Raw genomic sequence first — 24,786 nt, forward strand, 5'->3', positions numbered from 1 at the left:
CTTCCATCTGGTTGGTCAGAGGTGATGGGTTGCTCCTGAGTCCACTGGTAAGTGGATGTAGTGTACTTCCAGATATCATTCAGAGCTCCATGCTCCTGAGAGTAGCCCCCAAAGACGTAGAAAAAATTCTCTCCACAGGAAGTGACACTATGGCCATAGCGACCAGGGATGCTCCCTGGCTTCCTCTTGCTGATTGGCTCCAGAAAGTTCCATGGGAAGACCATCATATCCAGATCATTAATACACACACAAGTTCCATGGGACTGAAAGAAAGACATAATCAATCATCTTAACAAGTCGCTTTGGATGAAACCAAGATGAGGATTTTTTTTTAAATAGTGAAAGTAAAAATCAAATTATTCATATATAAATTAGGAAATGTACCAACAAGCATTAGGGATAGCATATTGTATGGTCAGTTAGCAAACTAAGAACACACAAGTACTAATTTATCTTGGTCTCACTTATTCTACAAGTGCCATACTTAGGAGGGCTGGCAGGTTTTGACCATTTTTATAACTTATTGATCTCCTTTAAAAGAAAAGTTCTGTGTAAAGATGTGGTAAAACACTCAAAATTAAAAGCAAAAACCTATCAAGGAATTTTTTATACTAAATGATACCAGACATATCATAACTTATATATTTCAGATACTGTGGTTTCATCAATATTCATTGAATACCAATTTTTCGTGGATTTCATTATTAAGTTGATCCACTGAGGTGCAATTTCTATCAACATTTTGTATTGACAGGGTCATTGGCCTCAAATTTACGTATCCTTGAAACTGTGATTTTCACTTTATCCACAAAAATTGTTACCCTTGAATATTTATGAAACCACAGTTGATCTGATTGGTTGATTTGTAGACCACTTTACCTCCTTCACATCCTCAACACAAACAAACATTACAAAGTTCATGGCATCAATACAAAATATTTTGACATTTAAGTAGAGTAGATCTTGTTTAAACTGAACTTCAAATTGTTGTCCACTTATTCCAATGGTCAAAATCTAGTTTAGTTTTTGAGGAGATTTTTCTCAATTTATTCCTAGTATGTAAAATTTTATCCCCTCCCCCTATTGTGGCTTCACCCTACCCATTGGGATCATAATATTTACACAAATTTGAATCTACACTACTTGAAAATGCTTCGATCCTTACAAGTAAGATTTTTCTCAATATATCCCTACGTAAAAATAACCCCCCCCCCAGATTTTGGCTTTTCTGGTCAAATGGTTTTTAAAGAAAAAGGTTTTTAAAAATTTTCTCTATATGAATTTAAACCCCCAAATGCAGCCCAATCCTATCCCCTGGGATACTAATTTGACTTGGATCTTCACTACCTGGGGATGTTCTTACACAAGTTTTAGCTTTTCTGGCAAAATGGTTGATGAAAAGAAAATTCTTAATAAACAATTTAATTGTCTATATTCCTCAGTAAAATTCAACCCCCCATTTGTGGTCCCACCTTACCTTGGGGGTGGGGGGGGGATTATGATTTTACAAATTTGAATCTACAACTACCCGAAGATGCTTCCACAGAAATTTAAGCTTTTCTGGTCTAATGGTTTTTGAAGATTTTTGAAAAATACCAACAATTTTAAAATAATACCTAATTATCTCCCTTTGAAAAAGGGTGTACGTGACCTTTCATTTTAAAATAAACGTAAATCCCTTTCAGCAAGTGTTGCTTTGTGTCAATTCAAGTTGAAATTGGATCTGTGTCCAGTAGTTCTGTAGAAGATGTCAATATTACTGTGGTTTCACCAATTTTCGTTGAATACCAATTTTCGTGGATTTCGTTTTTAAGTTGATCCATTAAATTAAATGTTCATTGAAATGCAATTTCTATTAACATTCAGTATTGATGGGGTCATTGGCCACGAATTTACATATCCTTGAAACTGTGATTTTTCACTTTATCCATGAAAATTGATACCCTTGAATATTAATGAAACCACAGTATACAAATTTTACTGACGGACAGATGGATGCCAGACAAAAAGTCACTTGAGATATTAAATCAGTTAAGCTAAAAATTATCAATTTATGCAATAAAAACAATATTTTAGGGCAAATATGTTCAAACGAGAGAAAAGCTGTCAATGTGACAGCAAACCAGGTTTTCTTTTATGTGAACTGTATTTATAATCCATGTCAATCCTGAATTGAAAAACACTACCTACCGTATCCAGTGAAAAGGAGTACCCTATTATTTTGCGAAAAAAAGACTACGTTTAAACGCTTTTTTTCCCCATAAATAATCAGAAATCAAAATCCTACCTCTCATATATGTACAATTGATCTGCAAGAGAACAACTTCCTATCTTGAAAACCGTAGGAGGAGATATCTGTACAATGAGGGTACCCTATATGCAATATTTTGCCAAAAAATGACTAAGTTCAAAAGCTGGTATTTTTTTTCATAAATTATCAGAAATCAAAATCCTAGCAATATGCACACCTCCCATATATGTACAATTGATCTGCAAAAGAACAACTTCTTATCTTGAAAACTGTAGGAGTTAGCTGTACAATGAGGATACCCTTTTGGCAGCCGCCCACCCGCCCGCCATTTTCACCATGTCAATAACCGGATTTTTCCGTTGTAAAACTCGGTTAAAAAACATATTTCATAGGACATTGCTATTAATTAAAGGTCATATTAACCATCTTGAGCATATTGATTTATGTAAAGAAATGAATTTGTAAGTGCCTATTGAATAAGACTGGCTTTGGTTTTAATTGGATATTTTATACAAAATACTGTCGCCACAGTCGATCAAAGTCTCTCGATTGGGAAAAGGAACATGCAAAGACTTACGCTAATGCTTGCTATTAAATGATGTCAGTAAGACCAAGACTCCTTATAAAGCTATGTAGTGAATAAAAATATCTGTCTTTTCGTAGTAAACATATTAAAAGAAAAAAATACTACCTCATATAAACATAGGTAATCACAGATTACAGAGTTCAGTGACACAAGGCATCACCTTCATGAGACCACCTTTATCATATTACATGAACATTTTTAATAAATTATTTGATACTTTAGTGTGGATTGAAACAATTAATATCATATACCTAATGATAAAAAATTGTATGATAATTACACTGAAATGTAAGTTTCATATTGTATTGTATGATACAATAATGATTTTTATTATGGAATATTTATATTAAATCTTTATGCCATATTCCAGGATCTATTTTTATGGAACGGCATTAAAACATACTTGTGTACACTGTTATCTAATAAAGCTATTATTAAATTGATATATATCCTTAAGTCTGTATTTTCTAGGCCTGATAAAAATCAAAGTATTGTTTAAGATTTAATATTTTTGTGGCATTTTACAGTCATTTAAAAAAACTAAATATTAAATGCCTCAAACATTTTCATTGGCCTGCCTTATACTTTTTTATGTGACAAATTGAATTACCAAAAATGCATAAATTCCCTTTCAATGCAGCCCTGCAGTCATTATATGCATTGCATTGAATAAGAAAAGGATTATGCGTTTCAAAAGCTTTAGGATAATTTATTAGTAATTTAACATTTTCTTTCCTTTAAATTTACGCTGCAGTAGAGGATATTCACCCTGTTATTACTCGGCAGAAAAGATGATAATTTAAATCATTAATGACCAATTAAAACCAAGTCACCCAAATTACAAAATTGAATGACTCATCTGAAAACAAAGACACTGAACAATACATAATACATGTATAATGACACAGCTGTTTGATCCACTGATAAATACACCAATCTAAACTCAGACTGTTAATTCTCCTTCTCTGACTGTCTCTCACTTACCTTGGTATCGCAGCTGGTGGGGCAGACATTGTAGAACTTGCTCGCTGATGAGCGATTTGGATCTTGTTTACACTGGTTACCCACACAGATTTCATTCTCCTTACAGCTTGGACAAAGGTTGATGACATAGCTCAAGTTAAATCCTGATAATAGATAAATTAAATAGAATAACAGATCTTATAAAATAAACCAATTGAAGTTTAATCAACTTTTCAATTTCCTTTAGTATTTCTTAAAATTTAAGTGAATTCATCTAAATGTCTGGGGAGTTGTGAATTACCACACCTTTCAATAGTTTGTCTTAATTTAGTCAATTAAACTAAATTTTGAACGCTTTTTGGCAATTTCTACCTGGATAATCAGAAACTTGGTTGGAACATTACCAGTTAAAAAATTGACTATCAGTTAGTCCTTTAAATTATAAACATAGGTAATCATAGATTACAAAGCTCATTGAGACGAGTCATCACCTTGGGAGAGCACCTTTATCATAGTATAAGATAATCATAATAATTATTAATGATCTTGGATATTCATGGATACTGTAGTGTGGTTTGACATAATATCATGTCAAATGTTAAAAATCGTTTGATATTCAAACATTAATAGGATATGGTATTGTAATATACAACTTAAATCAATATAGTAATATAAAATATGATATTGCATCCTATAATACAATTATATTGTGTCATGATATTTCATATGATACAATATAATACTGTTATATATAATGAAACAATATATTGTTACATATGACATTGCATCAAGATATGATCTTTTATCATAAAATATAATATGGCATTGTATCATGTTATATATCATTGTATTTCATTACATAATATAATATCATAATATTATAGTATATAGTATCATATAATACAATATCACATAACATAATACATCATAATATTGTAATATATGATATTATATTGTATGATATGATACCATGATATTAATCATGATATTGTTTAGAATGATATTGTATAAAAAATGATACATAATATGATATTGTATCATATAATAAAATATAACATGATACAACAAAGTATCTTATCATGTGATAAAATTATATATTTATAATACAATATCATATTTTACAATATCATATCATATGATATAATATATATTTTACATTATCATATGATACAATTTTATGTGAAACATTAATGCATTTTATTTAACAATATCATATCATACCATATTAAATCATATGATACAATAAAATACGTGGAGCACATGGCTCAGTGGTCATGGGCTTTAGGATAGTAATTGAAAGGTCGCTGGTTCAAACCCCGCTCTTGTTCCTTGATGTTGTGTGTTGTGCACTTATACAAGACACATTAAGTACAATGTCTCAGTCCACCCAGCTGAAATTGGGTAGCGGCTTATGCTGGGGGTTATCCTGCGATGGACTGGTGTCCCATCCAGGGGGAGTCAATGACTCTCATATGCTAAGCACCACGGAAACCTGGGATAAGCATCAGCCATATTCATCATCATTACACGGAGAAGGATTGAACTTTAATTGTATCATATGATACAATATAACATTCAATATCATGTGATACAATACTATACTATATGATATTATATAATATCATATTATATATTATTATACTTTCATGTTAAATACTGAAATCTGATTGGTTAAGACGCAGTTGGTAATCCGTTCTATAACCCTCAGCGGTTCGCCGTAGAATTCACTTAATTTCTATTTTAAAGCAGTAAAATTCTCTTTAAAATTAAGACATTCAGTATAATAAAATAAATAGTGCCTGTTTAGGAGGGTAACTGTTGAAATTGACACCCCTCGAAAACCATTGTCAACCTCCGCTTCGCGTCGGTTGACATTGGTTGTCTTGGGGTGTCAATTTCAACAGTTATCCTCCCAAACAGGCACTATTAATATAATAAAATACATGTTATATCATTTAACAATAAACACATCTATCAAGCAAATTTGACTAAGGTAGGAGTTTTTTTTAACCATCCTTGATAATGGAGATCAGGCTCTGTATCTGAAGCTTTTCATTAATATTAATGGTAAATCATGCAAGTTTGAAATAGTACTACAGTGTATTATCTATTAAACATTTGACCTGTTCCAAAAAACTAAACTTTCTGCAGCATCTGAAACCTATGGCTCTGATTCAGCATCCTTGCCTGTGGAGTGCTTCAGATTCAATAGATGCACCATCCATGCAAGTTTTGAGAAGTAAGAACCAGTAATAACTAAGATATAATCATCAGAGGGCACCTGCTCCAAAAACTTTAACCAGCTCCAAAAACCTTCACCTAAATCAGCATCTGAGACCTATGGATCTGATTCAGAATTCAAGTCTGTCAAGTGCATCAGTACAGAGGGTTCCACTTAATCTGATTGTCTGTTTGTCAGGCAAAAATTATCAGATTAACCGAATTTCAGATAAACCAGTTTAGCGTTTTTGTGGTATTTAATTTTGGTATAGAATAAAATACAACTTGTTTCAATATATAATTTATCAACAAAAAGATATAATATGTTTCTCAATAGTTTGAAATGAAATAATTTACCTTGCATTAACAATGAAATAGCATTTTAGTCGTTATTTTGTTTGTAAATGCTCAGAAGAAAATGTTCCCCTTCATCACTGTTCATTACGATGGTTTCAGCATGTTCAGAGTGGCCGCCATTTTGACAGGAAGTAATAAGGGCTAATTGTCTGAACATTCCCTCTTTTCACCTGGACAATTTATTTTAATTCTTTTTCTGGTATTGTAGAATGCTCTTAAATAATTTACTATGCATGATAACAAATTATTTGAATTTTATTCATTAAGTTTTCTACCCCGATGTAAAATTGAGAGTAATAAGAATTTCCTCGATTTCACATGTTCCCAAGCACTTTTGATTCAGGAATTACATGTTTAAATATTTTTTTATGGTGAAAGCCTAGCATGAAATTAACACAGGCAATTGGTAAATGAAAAAACAGGAAAAAATGAGTTCACAGGTAAGGTCAGTCCTGTGTGCGGTCATCCGGAACAACTATCAATGTCGGTAGCTTTCATCTTACGAAGAAGTGAGCCACCCGTGTGTGTCGAAGTGAAACTAATGCCGTGTAAAGAGTTACTGTGTACACAAGAGGGGTGTCAACTAATTAAACAAAGAAATATAGAGGTGTTAGAGGGTGGGCTGAACTATCAATGTTGGTATCTTTCATCTATCGGCCAGCTGACCATCTGTGTGCGTTGAGCTGTGACTAATCCCCTGAAGCACCGTTATTTGCAAGTTTTAGGCACTTGCCAAGCTGTTTACACAGTGAGAGGTTATACACAAGGTGTGGACATGGTGGAAGAGGTGTGAAAACGTTAACTGATATTTGATCGGCCGACAGAAATCGTATCAGATTAACCGAAAATGACATTTTTTCCAATCAGATTATAGGTAGAAATTACAAAGGCTTATATTGCAAATAGATCAGTGTTTTGATTTTATATCAGATTAACCGAATTATCAGATTAACCGCAATCAGATTAAGTGGAACCCTCTGTATCTGATTCATAAGACGAACCATCCATGCAAGTTTGGTGAACTTGGGACCAGTAGTAACTTAGAAATGGCTAGAAAAGGGCATCTGCACCAAAAACTTTAACCAGCTTCAGAAACCTTAACTTCCTCCAGCATCTGTAATTCAAGGCCCAGATTCAGCATCTAGAAGTTGTCATAGGCAAACTTTAATCAACTTTTGACAATAAAATTGCAGCAAGGAATTTATTACATGACCGTTTGCTCATTGTTTCAGATTTTTTTTCTTGTAAATGATTCAGATAGATAATTTTCAAAGACTAACATATCTACAGAATATTTCAACTGTGCTTTCTGTGGCATTAATGACAGTAGATAAAGAAAAATGAATAATATGCACAAAGGACTACTGGTATATATGATATATGCCTATGATATAGGCCTAAAATTGTTCCTAAAATATACATCATCATTTCAGTGTAATTCTAGGTTTTCTTTGCACAAATATACATGTAAAGTTATTACCGTATTTCACGGAATTTAGGTCGATATGGTTTATAGGGCGAACAAGCCCTAAAAAAGTATACATAGGTCGACTTCGATGAATTGGTCGAAAAATTACCGCTAGTTTGAATGAATAAAAATAGCAGTGTTTTAAATCAACAACGTTATCATAGTAGCACTCTTATACAGGTTAACAATTTTAATAGAAGGTTAATAAAAAAATGAATTATTTAAATTTACACATCGTAATAAAGTGCGAATTTGCACCATGATTTTCAACCCATTTTACTCAGTACGTTTGTTATACCCGTTAGAGTGTTTACACTATTTGATCAAGGTGCTTAAGTTCACTTCCCTGTCATGTGTTCAAACTGCCTGGAGGCATGTATAGCATATGCAACCTTGTGTCATTGTTGTAAGGTATTAATTAGTTAACCGGGGTAGGGCGGGTTTTTATTTCATTTTCATTATCTTACCGGCCACTATCGGCATTATAATTATTCGTCAAGACTTTTAGTCAGTATAACTTTCAAACTTTTACTCAGGTATTGTACCACATGAATTACGTAATCTTGGTAATCGTGCGACTTTTTACTGTGTATATACACATGGATCAACCGTGATTACTTCTAACTTGAAGCCGGCTGTAAAGGATTGTCTGGACTGCACTGGAGGCATGGTGACTTTGATGCCCCCTACACGGTTTACCCCCCATTTTAAAGGCTCCATTGGATTGAAATTTCTCACTGTCAAAACATCGTTAGAAAACAAAACAAGTTCTGATTGGGAGCTTTTGTTTTCTAATCACATCGCCGATTAGTTTTCTTAAAACAACAATTAATTTGTCACCTTTACACTGATTGCTGGGTTTAATTTGTAAACAAACATTTCATTGGAACTTTATTTTGATAATTTATTTGCTGATTGGGAAAACATTTTCAATCCTATAATTGATTATACCGGTAAATAAATAATCAAAGGCCTGAAGGCCTGAGCGGCGCATCGCATTGAAAGTAGCTAAAAACATCACTACAAGTTGTTAAATATCGTCATTCTACACATGGGGAAGGTGGTGCGCTTTTCCTCATTCAGTTGGACATCGTCTTATTCGTTTTATCAAGTGATAAAATACGAAATCTGTTCCTAGCTATAGGAAGACAGCAACTTACTCTCATTTTAATATAAATATTTTATGTACGAATTATTTCATTTTTTTACCTCCGATATTCGACCAATTAACGTCGCCGCTTTTAAATTGAAGTACGAACTGTTGTTATGCAAATTATCTCATCGGTTGACTGGTCCTCTGTCCCTAGCATTGCAGGCATTGCCAGTCTATCTCATCTGCGTATTAATCTTTGTTTTGTTCTTTCATTGATGTTGATGTTTTTTCAATGTGTAAAGGAGATATCTGTTGTAATGATTTGTTGACATTTTTAAAACGAATACTGAATATATGCTCCTGGTTGAAAATACGTAACAATCATAACGGCACTATATATTTTTTGGCGCATTGATACTTGAGTTCTATGACACCGCTTGTATATAAGACGAGAGAAGTGAGCTGACAGCAATGAGGCTACATCGCTGATGGCGATGTGCCTCAAAAACAGAGTTAACAAAAAAGTTAATAAACTTTATCATTCTTATAAACGTAATACCTTAATGAATCCATTATACGTGTAGTCCCTGTTTTTGGTCGTTATTTCAACAAATATACAAGTATACCTGGTTTAGATTTCGAATTTAAAAAACTGAAAATAAATGACAAAAAAAAAATCCAAGTTTATTCCGTAATTACATTTTGTACGGTTCTCATTTTACTTTTACCAACCGACATCGATTTCCTGTTTATTGTAAGCAGATTGTAACATTCGTGTTAGTTATTGCAAAAGCCTTTCTATCATACTTTGCAATTAAAAAAGAAATTTATAAAGGAAACAGATTAATTCACATTAGGTTTGTCATGATATATTACTACATTATAATACCGGTAATAATGAAAAGTCATACGATAGATATTGAACGGTGTTTGACGAAACTTTGATTTTTTAAATAGTTTTTTATAGGTAAATTTGCCTTAACTTTTGAAAATTTTTATATCAAATTAAAAAACCAATTAAATAGGGCGAAACGATGAATAGGGCGAGGTCCACGTGGCAAGGGAAAAAAGTATCGACCTAAATTCCGTGAAATACGGTATACACAACTGCGTATTATCTTTGGCAAAATATTGTATTACATCTATTTTAAGCTGCCGTTATATCATAATGTGATGCTAATGGTTTCCAAATCATGACTCGATCACAGTGCCAAACAACAAATAAATTAAAATAGAGATCAAATTAGGTCACCTAGGTGAAGACTCAGTGGCCAAAAAATGGAAATATATCACACCCATCTAAAGCTGTGGAGTATATTATCATGTAATGCTAATAGTTTTTGTGACTGTCATTACTGCTATTATCTGGGTTATACAAGAAAATGAATTTTACATTACCTTTTTGCTCTACATAGATATCCTTATTATCTGAAAAAAAAAAATTATAAAAAATTGAAGATTAAAATTTATGATAGTAAATCAATAATATTGAATGGCCAATGCAATATCTATGTTAACAATAGTTTAAGCAAAACTATTTTTCAATCTATACGGTCAATTTATAATTTACAATTTCATAGCTCAATAAACAACAATGAATTATGAAATGCTAAATACTGGTTGACTGTTATTAAGTACAGAGTATCTGTCACACCTTTCCTTATTAAAATAAGGAAATGAATGACCATATCAAACCTCTGAGTCACTAAAATTACTCAACATATGACTTAAGCAGCTGCTATTATCAATAATTACAACTTCTTAAGGTGGTATTGGACACCTGTTGATATTAATGTGGATTAAAGTACATTATAATTGAAATATTTTCACCCATTTAGAATTTCTAAATTTTACAATATCTAACCAAAAAATAGCTTTTAAAAAAATTTGGAGAGGTAAAATTTTTAAAAACCAAAGTGGGATTTGAACTCATGACTTACAGATTCGTAGTAAACTCTCTTATCCACTGTGCTACGCTGTTAGATTATCAAAGAAACTATACTTATATAATTACACTTGGTTTTATTGTTTATTTCGATAAACAAACGTCACAACATGGAAGTGTCCCATACCAACTTAATAAAGATTTATTTCAAAAGAAGATTGTTCCTATTATTATAAAATTTTAAGTTCAGGTTCAAGTCTTTCAAAGAACAAAGTAACTTTTTTTGTTATGAAATTCTATTTTTAATATAGTGTGCTTTATAAATTTTCTATTTTTCGTATAGTAAGGTTTATAACATAATTTATAGCATGGTCATGTGACAACAATCGACCAATCATACGCTTGGATAAAAAAAATGAATTTATACATGATCATGCAACAACAATTGAACAAAATTGTATGCTTGAAAAAAAATACAATATCATAATAAAATAAATTAGATAAATAATATAACCAGTACTTAAAGTGATATTCATTTACCCATGTCCATTTCAAAGTAAACAGTGACTGTGTCAGTGTCTGTTCTGATAGGTTCCAGATTCTGCGCTTGGCCACAAAATGTTCCCAGCAACCTGCTCTCCGTGGTATTTCCCGAAATAAAAGGAGGGACACCATCAAACACCATGAGGTGGTTCTGACAGAAAAGAAATGACAAATCAAAGGTTAATCATGGAGTAGGTTCATTCCATTAAGATAACACCCTGTATTGCAGATTTTACTGTAATATAGTAAAAAAAATCAAAGGCCTGAAGGGCCATAATGGCTTACGGGTTTGATCTGACTATATTTACATGGATCAAGTATGATTCCCTCTATTTCTTACGGAAACTTTAGTTTATTTATAGCTCTATAGAAAGCAACTAGCTACATGTAATTCATAGATCTATACAAACTAACAGGACCGATATCAACATGCCCCATTTGTTGATTGGTCGAACCTTAGTGACCAAAACAGACAGGATTGAAATCTAGACGCCTCTTTTATCAATTGGTTGAAACCACCATTGCTTTTAGGAAAATCATAGACTGCATAAAATAATAATGATGATGTCAGACTCAAACTCCAATATGAGACAATTTGTTTCTTTCTTTTATCCAACGACTGAAGTACATTAACTGTAAATTCATTCAACTATATAGGACACAAAAACACTTAAAACCAACATGCTCTCAAATATCATTATACCTTGTATTCCTACGCACTATGAACTTGTGCGAGAGTTGGTGCCACAGCCAGCGCGAAATCACTGCGCGTAAAAATAATATAACCAAATGATGAAATGTACTGCATGTTATGTACTATAATTAATGAATTCTCATGAAATCTACACCATTAAGTATTATTCCATTTTATTTGTATTTGACAAATGTATATTTATTCATATTTTTCTGGGTTTTTTCTACTTTTTTAAGAGGCTGACCTTCACAAGCTATTATAAGAAATATAGATTCACAAGGCAGTTCTAACACCTGTTTTATTTTTTTCCCTTTGTACAGAGATAAACTCTTTGGGGGGGGGGGGGGGGGGGGGGGGGGGGGGGCAAGAAACGGGCAGAACTATGCAATTACAGCAAACTTGTTTTGACACCAAATTTAATTAAAACTAGAGGTACTGTGAGCTTTTGATACCCCCCGCTAAGATAAAAATCATTATAATGCGTGTATTTTTCCAATTATAGAAAATATTGGATGAATCTATTTCACCGTCTATTTTCTTTACATAACAACTGCTTATTTTTTTTAAAACTGTTGGTCATAAGCAATATTTGTGTGAAGTAAGAACATTCAATGCTTCTCCATAAGAAAGATAATGACCAGACACGAATTTTGCACTTTTTCTGCCAGTGACCTTAACCTTGCCCAAATGACCTTGGGTCAAGGTCATGACACACCCTTTGGTCCTAAGCAATATTTGTGTTAAGTTAGAACATTCAATGCTTCTCCATAAGAAAGATAATGACCGGAAACAAATTTTGCATTTTTCCCAACGACCTTGACCTTGCCCGAATGACCTTGGGTCAAGGTCATGACACACCCTTAGGTCATAAGCAATCTTTGTGTGAAGTAAGAACTTCCAATGTTTCTCCATACGAAAGATATGGACCAGACACGAATTTTTGTATTTTTTCTGCCAGTGACCTTGACCTTGCCCGAATGACCTTGGGTCAAGGTCATGACACACCTTTAATTAATAAGCAATCTTTGTGTGAATTAAGAACTTTCAATGTTTCTCAATAAGAAAGATATGGACCGGACACGAATTTTGTATTTTTTCTGCCAGTGACCTTGACCTTGCCCGAATTACCTTGGGTCAAGGTCATGACACACCCTTAGGTCATAAGCAATCTTTGTGTGAAATAAGAACTTCCAATGTTTCTCCATAAGAAAGATATGGACCGGACACGATTGCACAGACAGACGGACGGACAGATGGATGGACGGACAAGGTGATTCCTATATACCCCCCCAAACTTCGTTTGCAGGGGGGTATAATTATTTACTGCACTATAACTTTGCAGTTTCACATGACATGTATACACAGTCTAGTCATTTTCAGAGGCATACTATACGATGTCTCTATGTTATAGTAATGTGACATCGCTTCCGTATATGACTTGCAATCAAGCTTAACTGCATATTGTTTTCTTATTTGAGCACATTTGGTTTAAAGTTTCCAATATTTTAACGACAAATAAACAGTTCAACCATAGCACAACCAAGGTAACTCCATCGAGGGAACGTTGTGCTATTTTTAGATCTTGGAAAATCCCAAACATTCGATAATGGCGGAGGTGTCGAAGAAGGCACATTATATTAAAACAAGTAGTAATTGCCCCTCTATTTATGCATTTATTACCGATTTATAATCCCAGTTTGAATATATCTCAATCATAAGTTCAGTTCTTTTACCGTTAAACACTTCCCCCTTGCTGAGAAAGATGTCGATCGAAGTTAGCGACGCTCTCAGCGGGTGCAAACATTTTTATGAAGATTGAACGAAATAACGACAACTTTACATTTACTTATTACTGTTAGGATCTGAAATAATTGGGAAAAGATTTTTTGCTTATAATACATGTAAGTATGCTTAGCGGAGAGCATGGCGGCACTGTGTGATGCATGGCGGGGGCCTATACGGCCTAGGGAAAACACTGCAGTTAATATTCATTCGCGTTAGGTTTCGAGTTTATTTAAATAAAGTCAATTCATATTGGTTACAATAACATAAGTGATAATAACATATGGAAAATATAATCTTGCTTAAAGATATTTATTATGAACAACAAACAGTTAACTTTGCAACATTCGAATAGAACTATTTTTTGTCGCGCATGTTCAGATAACTGAACTCTTTGCCGTAAAGATTATCCGGCAACTAGATGGCCGTAAGCCATAAAAATTGTGTTTATACAGATTTTCAAAACAAAATAAAAAGGTTATTTAAGTAAACTCCATAAGCTAATCATCGAGTGCTCTCCCCTTACCTCTCTACATCGAGTAGCAACTCCATCCACTGTGACTGTGAAACCGTCTGATGGTTGGGCAGTATCTGGGGCATGGATGATCCAAAGACAGTGCAGGTTCTTGTTGGAGGTAGCAGACACAGGTAACTGTACACCTAACGACCCCTCCGCTTGTTCCAACACTAATCTCCCTTGGCAAGCTCGATAACATTTCCCGCCATTTCTGCTCAAAAAGGATTTCATCATGAAAACAAGTCTGACTTATTAAAGAATAACTGCACAATTCAAGCAGATTGAGCTGGGCAGGACGAGATTCTTCAAGACAGTTCCAGTCTTCTAGGGCTTAGTCAACTATTTTCTTTGTTTTCTTTGAATTGGATGCATTCAACTTTTACACACATGATAATTTCATGATCACAAAGGAATAATTATTAAAAGTCATGCCAAAAAATATAAGATGTTGCATCAGTTTTTGTGTGCCACATTCTTCTATTGACTTATGTAATCCCCCAAAACAACATACTCAAAAAGTGGAAATTCCTAAATTTACTTCATTTTCATAAAATAAAGTAGCATGCAAACTAGAAAAAAAGTTAATATACAAAATGTCAAACACCAATTAAAACAAAAGTGAAGATACTGTAAACCTCTTCTATCTGGCAAATCTTTTTAATTAGTGTTTTGGGCAGAAAGAACCTGCTGCATAATCAAGTTTGTCTTTAGACATCGTGCATTTAAATGTATAAATATGTATATAAATTCAGAAATGGGCTAAATCATATCTATGCTAAGTTGTATATAAAAAAAATTTGACTAATTTCAAATATCATTCAGGCTAAATAAAGTATGTATACAGGGACTATCCACTTACACAGGTGAGCCGTAGTGGCCTGGGGAGCAGTGCTGACAGACTAGTCCCTCCGTGTTCCCGGTGCAGTAACACTCCCCCGTCACATTGTTACAGATCCCTTTGGAGGCATCTCCATGCTGGTTACAGCTACATTTGTGACACCCTAAATCAATCAGATATTTCATATATGTAATGTATTTAAGGGTTTCTATAACGTATCTCCAAAAATTGAAAATCAAACAGAAATACCCTCTAATTATATACTGTAAATTCCTTATTTTACGCGAGTACTTAATTCTACGATTCCACAGTTTTGTATCAAATTGCGACAATAAAAATGGCGGTCATCAACTTTTTGTAAAAATTTCTTTTAGTTCAAAACTGTCTGAAAAATAAAAGCAAGATTTTAAAATTCGCTAGGGTTGCTTATCGTGATTTTACACGGAAATTATTTCCTCACGTTTAATAAAAAAAAAACTACAGTATACATTGTATTTATTAACGAGGCATAAAAAACCCCATCAAAAACAGCTGTAATTAGTGTTATAATGGTTGTAAATCAGAGCTCTTGCAGTTAAAATTTCCATTAATGACGTAAGAGTCACATCATAGGTGTCAATTCTTGAACAGCTGATGTACAAAGTTTTAATTTATAGATCAAAACAATTTTTATGACAAAATATAAAACAACTCATTTAACCTTTGTTTAAATGTGACTGACAATGCGCTTTGGTAGTTAAATGTTTAAAACAAAAAAACCAGTCTTTTTTCAAGAGACATACTGTATATCCGGTAATTTTGCATTGATCTAATTTTTGCGTTTTTCACAATCTCTTTCAAATTGCAAAATATTGAATATGCAGAAATTATATCTTGTATTACTTTCTATAAGAAACATTTAAAATCACAAAAATTATAATTTAATAAGGATAAATGCCAATAATGTAAGTTAAAGGTAAAGAACTGCAGGAGCCCTTTCATTTCAAAGTGTAAATAGTAGAATTTGACAGTGCATTTAATTATCTAAAAGAGAAGCAAGACCTGATATAATTATGATATTGATCTTCTCATATTAGAAGACATTTTTTCATGAATTCACCCATGGATAGTCAAATGTGAAATTTTATATTCTCCAATAACAGTGTCTTAAACTCTTCAAAAAATTAGCTAGACACTCAGTGCTGACAGCTAGTATAAGTTGTCAGCCCTTTTAAAATTCAGGCAGCCCAGAGAAAAAATTTGATATTTAATTTTTTTTTTCATTTGCATGTAAAACATTCAAAAATCTATTTTTCGATTTCGTTTCATCATAAACTTTTGAATCTCTACTTGTGGAAATGATATGAAAAATAAACAAGTTCATATTTAGTGGAATATAAACCATTTAATGGTAGAAAACTAACATTTTATGTTGATTTATGGAATTAAAATGATGTTCAAAGTAAAAAGTTGGCTGTTGATTTAATTTAGCTTATTTCTATAGGAACAATCGGCTGAAGTTTAGGTAAACTTTACCGAATCTCTATGTGTTGCACTGGTCTAAGATTCGGAAGAGACGTATGTCAACATTTTTCAGTCTCAGCGAATTGCCATGCTTATAGGTCAAGCATAGTCTACGTTTATTAAATGTTTGTCTTGACTGTTATTAATTGACCATACAAGGAAAGCGATAGTGTGAAAAGAATCAGTTAAAAATTCTTAAAACTCCCGATATTATATACAACTTGCCAAAATTGCAATAACTTCATAAAATGCATGGATACCATCAGTAATTCTCTTTTTATTTCTTTTTCATTTATAAAAATTGAAGGAAAGATAACATTTAATGATGAGAAAAATACTTTGAGGCTGAGGATCAGAGAATTTACAGTAAGTTTCTAATTGAGTGTATATTGCAAAATTTGGCTTGCCTTCTTTTGGATTGCCATAGTAACCAAACTGACACTTTTCACAGAATTGGCCGTCTGTTGAGTCCTGACATTTGTCACAAATTCCAACACCGTTCTGACAGGTGCTGTGAAAGTTGCATCCACAATCTGTGCCGCAATCCAGACCAGTCCATCCCAAATTACAGACACATTGGTAGTTGGGCGCTCCGGAGCATGTTCCGTTCACACAGTTGTGGTAACATCTAACAAACAACAAAAACAACTTTCAAAAATCAAAACGCATTGCCAGTTTTGGGTTGTAAGAAGACGTTAGAGGATGCTTTGATGGTTAGCTTTTACATATGCTTTAAAAAAAAATTGATAAAAATCATTCATTTTAAAGCATAACTTGATGGTGCTGTTTGTATTTCAGGTAAATCTTTCAAATGAACATTGTACAAACTATAATTAGATAGTTTATCTTTGAAATCCATTTTTGAGCTGTACCCTGTCAGAGAAGTAAGCAATGTGTTCATCTCTGTGATTTATAGTACATACGTTTCTCTGCAATGTGTTCCGTTGCCCATGTATCCCTGCTCACACAAACATTCGTAGGAGTCTTCTGGTCCTTCTGTGTTGATGCACTCAGCTTTCTCGTGGCATTTATGCAGACCCAGTCGACACTCGTCAGCGTCTAAACACTGGTGGTAAGTCCAGTTTGTGTGTCCACTGAAGGTCTGGTTTGTTACCAAGGAGTGCGAACTCACTATTGAGTCACAGGATCCATCAGATGGCCCTATATATATATAATTCCATTTCCTAATATTTTCCATTACAACAAAAATGGCAAAAATACAAATATAGCTTTTAAAAGCACTTGGATACCATAATGATTCTTTCAAATAAAATTTTTATAAACTACAGACAAGAGAAAAGCTGTCAATGTGACAGCAAAATGGGTTTTCTATTGTGTAAACAGTAGCCACAATCTATTTGTCAACCCTGTTTTAAGAGGCCACTTGTGGGACAATGACAAACTGGCCGCTTAAGACAGATGGCCTCCAGGTTTCAAATTAATGAAGAAAAAACACAAAGTATATTCATTTTGGCTCTATTGCACAGATTCATCAATAGCATCAATTGATGTCATGCGACAAAATAGACAAAAAGGCCGTTGTAAACAGGCATGTTGAAACCACAGGACCTAAAAACACTTGCCTCTGGCTGCATTAGACAGGTGGCAGCTTATATCAGTTAAAATATAGTGAAAAACTAAACGGGCGGGATTGAAACTGGCCGCTCAAGACTAGTAGCCGCTGATTAAAGGTGGCCATAACAGCAGGTGCGACAGTTTATGTACAATTAATCTGCAAAAGAACAACTTCCTATCTTGAAAACTGTAGGAGGAGTTATCTGTACAATAGGGGTACCCTATATGCAATGTTTTGCCCAAAAACGAATCAGTTCAACAGCTGGTACTTTTTTCATAAATTATCAGAAATCAAAATCCTAGCAATATGCACACCTCTGATTTACATATATGTACAATTGATCTGCAAAATAACAACTTCCTATCTTGAAAACTGTAGGAGGAGTTATCCGTACAATAAGGGTACCCTTTTGGCAGGCACTAACCCGCCCGCCCCCGCCATTTTCACCATTTCATTAACCGGATAATTCCTTTGGAAAACCCGCTTAAAAATTGACAACATATTCAGAAAGGTAGCAGAACTTGTTAATTTTAGAATACTGAGGATGAGAGTCATTGGACAATCTCAAGGAAATAAGATAGCCTTGTGGTCATGTTAAATGACTTTTGGATGAAGCATAAACAAGTTGTTTACTGTTACTGCAGACCTCATAGGAAATTGTGTCTGTCTTGTTCAATACTGAGTAATTACCGTACAATGTTTACTTATATTTTTTACAAACACATGAATCAACTTTATAATATATGCTGTTTTCACCATTGTCTGACAGCCAACCTTACAAACAATTGCGTGCAATAACAAGATCTGAACTAACTCAGCCATTGAGCACTTACCAGGAAACCCACCACCCACACACTTCCCGATTTTGGGATTGTTATAGTCTCCACACCAACCACAGCCAAATCTCTCCAGACAGGCAGTACAGTTTGGCAGGGAGGAGCAGTCCAGACAGTAGTGTGTCTGCTTTCCCTCAAAGTCCACCCAATCCTGACATTTGCCATGGATAAAGTGAGAACTGTAGTGGTTGAATGGGAAGCACGTTTTGGTCGTCTCACACCAAAAACATTCATTCCTTTCCGAAATGCAGGAGGAACAATTCTTCTTTCTGAAAAAAAATTCCAAATGTTAAACTGGCTGGTTGTGTCACACTAAATACATTGTTCCTTTCTAAAATACAAAAGGAACACTGCTTTTTCTGAATACCCATGGTTGATCACATCTTTTACTTATCGCAATAGGTACTTTAATATATACGGTACTTATAATAAGTAAAAGACACAATCACATATGGGTATCTGAAGATGCTCAATACAGTGGCCTCCGGTATAGCGAGATGCTGGGGACATAGATTTATTTCTCGTTATAACCGATACTCGTTATATCCGAGGTTGGCCTTTCGCAAGGTGACATGTGATTGTTGTTCTTTACATTTCAAATAACGTTTATAAACAAGTGATACATGTAATAAAATAAATATGTATAATTTATTCAAACTTTGTTGAAAAGTACTTATAACATACTTAGAGCGTACTCATGTAAATCATCATAGAATAATTACGTGTATAATCTAAACATGTGTTACTTTCACTTCACGAGAGACAAAAACTGTGTGATTGTCAGTTGCTTTTTTTTTTTTTTATATAAATTCTTTGGTAAGTTTCAGTCAATCAGTTTTAATTTTGTAAAACAGTTAATGTGGAATCTTCGAAGTCTGTTTTCTGCATGAAGAAGGTTTGAAAATCTTTCCGCATTTAATGCATTTTTTGTAGAAAATTCTCGAGTTTTTGCCGACACACCGATATCATCACCACCTTCCTCGATATCTGTCTCGTTATCATCTTTAATTTCACTCCAAATTTTACTTAATATCTCTGTCGAAATTTAATATCGTAACCAGTGAATCAACACTTACATAACATGGGAAGGCCCAAAGTCGGTATCGCTATTTTTAGCGTCACACGCTTTTCTCAACAGGTCTGCTAACTTTTCCAAGCTTTCTAAATCTTGTTTTTTAAATTGTATTAAATGTACTCAAAGTCTGTGGAAAAAGGAGTTACAGACCTACAGATATGAATAAAGGGGACCTCAGTTTTTGTGCGAGTTGATTTTGACGATTTCCGATCCTCAGCAATGTTCCATAACTCTAAATTATCTAGGATATTTTTTATCCATTCCATAAATCTGCCTTTTATATAGACAAAGGACTATATATGGTTTGAGCTTAAAATGGCGCCCTTAAATGAACATCATCATTTCATTGTAAATGTTTGTTTTGTTTGTACAGACATACATTTGTTTTTACATAATTTTCATTTTTGCCCACAATTTAAGAACATGTCATCATAAAGTTAACATTTTCCCGCCATTTTCGCATTTTTAGCATAAAACGGCTTGTTTTCAAGCAGTTTTTCTTAAATAAAACATTGAGCGATTGCTTGAACAACAAAATATTTTAACCAAAGATGTCTCTCCAGTACTAATAAGTGACAAAAAGTTATTTCTTCAAAGAGTTGCTCTGTATTAATTCCCATTTGAAAAACGATAAGAAAATGTTAAATTTTAACCGATTTTGATCAAATTCTAAAAACAGCACAAATCATCACCACTGTTAAGACTTAATACTTGAAATAATCAATAAATTTGATGTAACATATTCAGAAGCATTGTTTTTCAAGGAAACTTATTTAATAAATAAACAGCAATGTAAAAAGTTTACCAGGATATGAAGTTGGTTGGTCACGTGATCAAATCCTGTGAAGCCTAAAGGGCTTCTCTGAGTCAGTAGATTTGATCATGTACCAACCAACTTCATATCCCGGTGAACTTTTTAACATTGCTGTTTATTACTTATATTTACGTTTGAGAAAGAGAAATTGTTCAGAACTATTTTATACTATGATCATTGTGACGTCATGAAAAAGATCATACAGAATTGAACGTTTTTGCTCTTCTATAGGTTTAAATAAGGAAACATATTTGCAAATGTAAATATTTACAAATACTTTGAAAATAAACAGATTTAGAATTGTATGAAAAATTTAGATATTTCTGTAGTCGTATTATTCCTGCACCAGAGTTCAATAGGACAGATTCACTATCATTGATTACCAAAGCCCCATTTCTACAGCGATAGCATTAGGAATCAAGGGCAGACTAAGGTATCCAATTGAATCTAAAAATAGAACCAGTAATGCCAAAGACTAGACTTTATTATTATATCTTTGTTCTTGCTTGGATACAATTTTCCAGAAATATTTCAATTACTGATACATAATGTATCATTGAGTTTGATGGCATTTATTCTATCTTTAAATTTTACATAACATGATTATATATGGGGTTTTCCGTCAATATAGCTTGGAATTCATGTCAGAAAAGGCAGAGGATTCATATTCATTTAGAAAAAAATGTGTGTAATTATTCAAATACAGCTAAGAAACTACTTGCTATGCAAAATTTCATATTGTTGATCTTAAAATAATGATCAATAAAATCGACTCCCATCAGTATTTCAGTACTTTGATTATCTAAGTGCCCTGCTTTTTTTCACTTCCTATGCTGAGTGCTTGACAGCCACCTACACAATTGTTGAATAATTCGTAACAGTAAGACTTTGAACCGTGCATGCGCGGGTTGACATTGCAAATGATATCGGATATTTAAAAAGTAGATACACCGACACAACGTTTTGTTGACATTTACATAACCAAGCTTAAAGCATACAATAATGCTATTAATTTCACTACACTCTGTTTAGTTAGAATAATCTGTGTCTCGGGACAGGCCTTCTTCAGTCGCCACACTTAAAATGTCTCTAATATACCCGAAATGTAGCAAAAAAATCACAGAATTGCTCCGACAGGGTTTATGTCCCGTATTTTCTTTGATGAAAAGAATATATAGCAAATTTTCAATGAAAATTAACACGTATTTGTACTATCGTTTCTGAGTTTATCCATGCAAATGTGTTATTTTGGAAACATAAACTAAAGAGCCTCCCATAATTTAGCGTGAATGTAATGCACTTGCGCAAGATTATTAATCCAAAATATCTAGATGATATCCGGTTTTTTAAAAGGAATTTTCGTAGATTATTAATTAGCGAAGCTTGATTGAGAAAAAAATAAATAAAAACAAATTGGTAATCTTCAAGTACCAATAATGTTTAAAATATACAAAACAAAAGAGTACTCTTCCGATTTCTCGGTATTAAAGCCCAAAAATTTGAGTCTATTATTTTAATATAGTAGTATAAACTAATTGACTGTGGAGGTGCAGGGCTCATACAAATGTCCGATAAGTGAGTAAGTGTTATACTCACTCGTCACATGGCTCCCGACACTGGCTTGGATCACTGACTGTGTTGAAAGCAAACCGGCCACGACGATGGCATTGTTCATCCAGCCTTTTCCACTCACACAGGGGATCCTAGCAAACAACAAAAAAAGATTATTCCTCGACCCAAACTTCTGTTAAAGAGTTTTCGAGGAAATACATGCATGTACATATTGATCAAAGAACATTGGTAGTTTTGCAATGTAATATCATACTTTCAAATGGTTTTGAAAGTCACTGTAATGGAAAAGAGGATAATTGAAACTTCAAGATCTGATTTTTATGGGATTGCATATTGTATGACTGCTAAACCAATGCCAATTGTTACAAATCATATTTAAATGGAAAGACAAGGATATCTAAACACTTTTAGAAATCTAAACTATCTCTCTAAACCTTTCTTTTAAAAAAAAGTCAAGCTTGTATGTAAACCCAATTTCAAATCGTTCCAACAGGTCATTGTATAGTGGAATCATTGGTGGCTCAATTTTCATGGATTTTATAGTTGTCTTTTACCCACGAATTACATCGTCAACAAATTATGAGATACAGCCTGTATCTTTAATCTACGCAAGGGAATTCAACAAAACAACATCCCCATACAACAGTGAAAAATCAACATTTAACGACCCCCATGAATTTGAAAAATTCAGAATGAACCTGTGAACAATCTGTGCAGTCTGTATAATCGGGACAAGTATAGCAGTCTTTGGGGTGGGTAATCAGCAGCTTGTCTAGATCTGGGCCACACCATCCAGTAGAGGCCGTCTGATTGGCTGCCTTCCTGACACACTGGCTGTTACTGGGGCACCAGCCACAACTAGCATCCATCATACAGGCCATGCAGTTTGTGTAGTTACTGCAAGCATCACTGGAATAAAACATGACACTCAAAAATCAGTTACTTGCAAACTGTCATCTTTTATTCACATGCTTGAAAGTTTAGCAATTTTCACAACCTCCCCACACAGTTACAAAATACTTCTAACAGTCCTTAAACATTTGTGAAGATTATCTACAAAAATGCAACACTACAGCCAATTTTTCATCTGTTAACTGCAAAGTAAAGTTTTCTAGCATAGAAGTTTGTTTAAAAGTAATAGACATTTCTTATAAGTCCAATTTTGCTGTCACAGATAAGAAAGATCCCATGAGCCACATAAGATAAGTAAATTTTCTTATCATTGCAAACAAATTAATAATTCAGTAGAATTAATTCCCAAGGTCAAGTACAAGCCAAGGGACTTTGTTGTAACTAAGATCAACTGCTGCAAAAAGAATATCACTGTAAGCAATTTCCATATCACCATCAGTTTTGCAGATACATCAAATTTTAAAAGATAAGATTTTTCTTTTTTTATCTACCGGTAACTTAAAAATATCATGAAATTATAATTCGGTAAAAAACATTTTTAGGAAGTGTAAATATAAATCAAATGACTGACACATCAAGGGAGAAATTCAGGGCAGTATTCATTCGATTCAATAGAATCAGTCATGTTTCTCTTTATTCAATGAGTTGGCGAAAAAGGTCTACAGCTCTCCAAATACAGTTGATTTTGCCTGCTTACTCTATAAGGCATTAACAGTTCTATTTCCAAAACTTAAATGAAAAATAGGTATTCATATACAGTCAAAATTTGATGGTGCTTGGAAAAAAACATTTAGCTCTTAATAAGTAATTACTTTGTGTTCAAAATAGTAAACCAGTATACTTTGCCTAACAGCAGTGACATTTCTAATGTGACTGCATAAATTGATTGGTGAAATCCTGCACAATGGCTAGACAACTGCCAAGTTCTTAGCTAAATGCCAAAGAATTTAAAGTAAGAAAACCAGACTTTAATCAGTTTATTCATACCTGTGAAACATTTCCAGAAACTCTGTGTAAATTTGAATGCTGTTTTGGTTGAGACCTATCCCAGCATTCCACTTGACGGCTACAGTGGCGTTGACCTTTATGTTCGACTTGGCTTCCAGTAGAAAGTAATATTTGCGGTCCCTAGCAGTGCTAGGAAATAATGGAGTGTTGCCCTTCCTCCCCATGTCCAGAATTTGTTTAGAAGAGGAAGAAGTCATATTTTTTACCAGTTCCTTTAATAGCAATGAAAACATCGAGATTATAAGATAGATCTTCAATTTCTATACAGAGGATTTTTCCTGGCCAATATACTG

General features: G+C 33.5%; 1 protein-coding gene across 1 annotated transcript in view; it reads right to left on the bottom strand.

The window, feature by feature from the left end:
- The window catches only part of LOC105325693 (multiple epidermal growth factor-like domains protein 8), a 93,456-nt gene that overhangs the window by 39,284 nt on the left and 29,386 nt on the right, over positions 1-24,786 (bottom strand). Inside the window, exons 9-20 of the mRNA XM_034448320.2 lie at positions 24,473-24,705; positions 23,272-23,482; positions 22,598-22,704; positions 19,110-19,381; positions 17,624-17,861; positions 17,108-17,328; positions 15,219-15,360; positions 14,369-14,570; positions 11,364-11,517; positions 10,337-10,366; positions 3,822-3,964; positions 1-263 (exon numbers count right to left, since the gene is read on the bottom strand). Coding sequence (XP_034304211.2) covers positions 1-263; positions 3,822-3,964; positions 10,337-10,366; positions 11,364-11,517; positions 14,369-14,570; positions 15,219-15,360; positions 17,108-17,328; positions 17,624-17,861; positions 19,110-19,381; positions 22,598-22,704; positions 23,272-23,482; positions 24,473-24,705 — 2,216 coding nt within the window. The remainder of the gene's footprint in view (positions 264-3,821; positions 3,965-10,336; positions 10,367-11,363; positions 11,518-14,368; positions 14,571-15,218; positions 15,361-17,107; positions 17,329-17,623; positions 17,862-19,109; positions 19,382-22,597; positions 22,705-23,271; positions 23,483-24,472; positions 24,706-24,786) is intronic.

This window comes from Magallana gigas, chromosome 2 (assembly GCF_963853765.1).
Source record: "Magallana gigas chromosome 2, xbMagGiga1.1, whole genome shotgun sequence".
In the NCBI taxonomy this organism is placed as follows: Eukaryota; Metazoa; Mollusca; class Bivalvia; order Ostreida; family Ostreidae; genus Magallana; species Magallana gigas.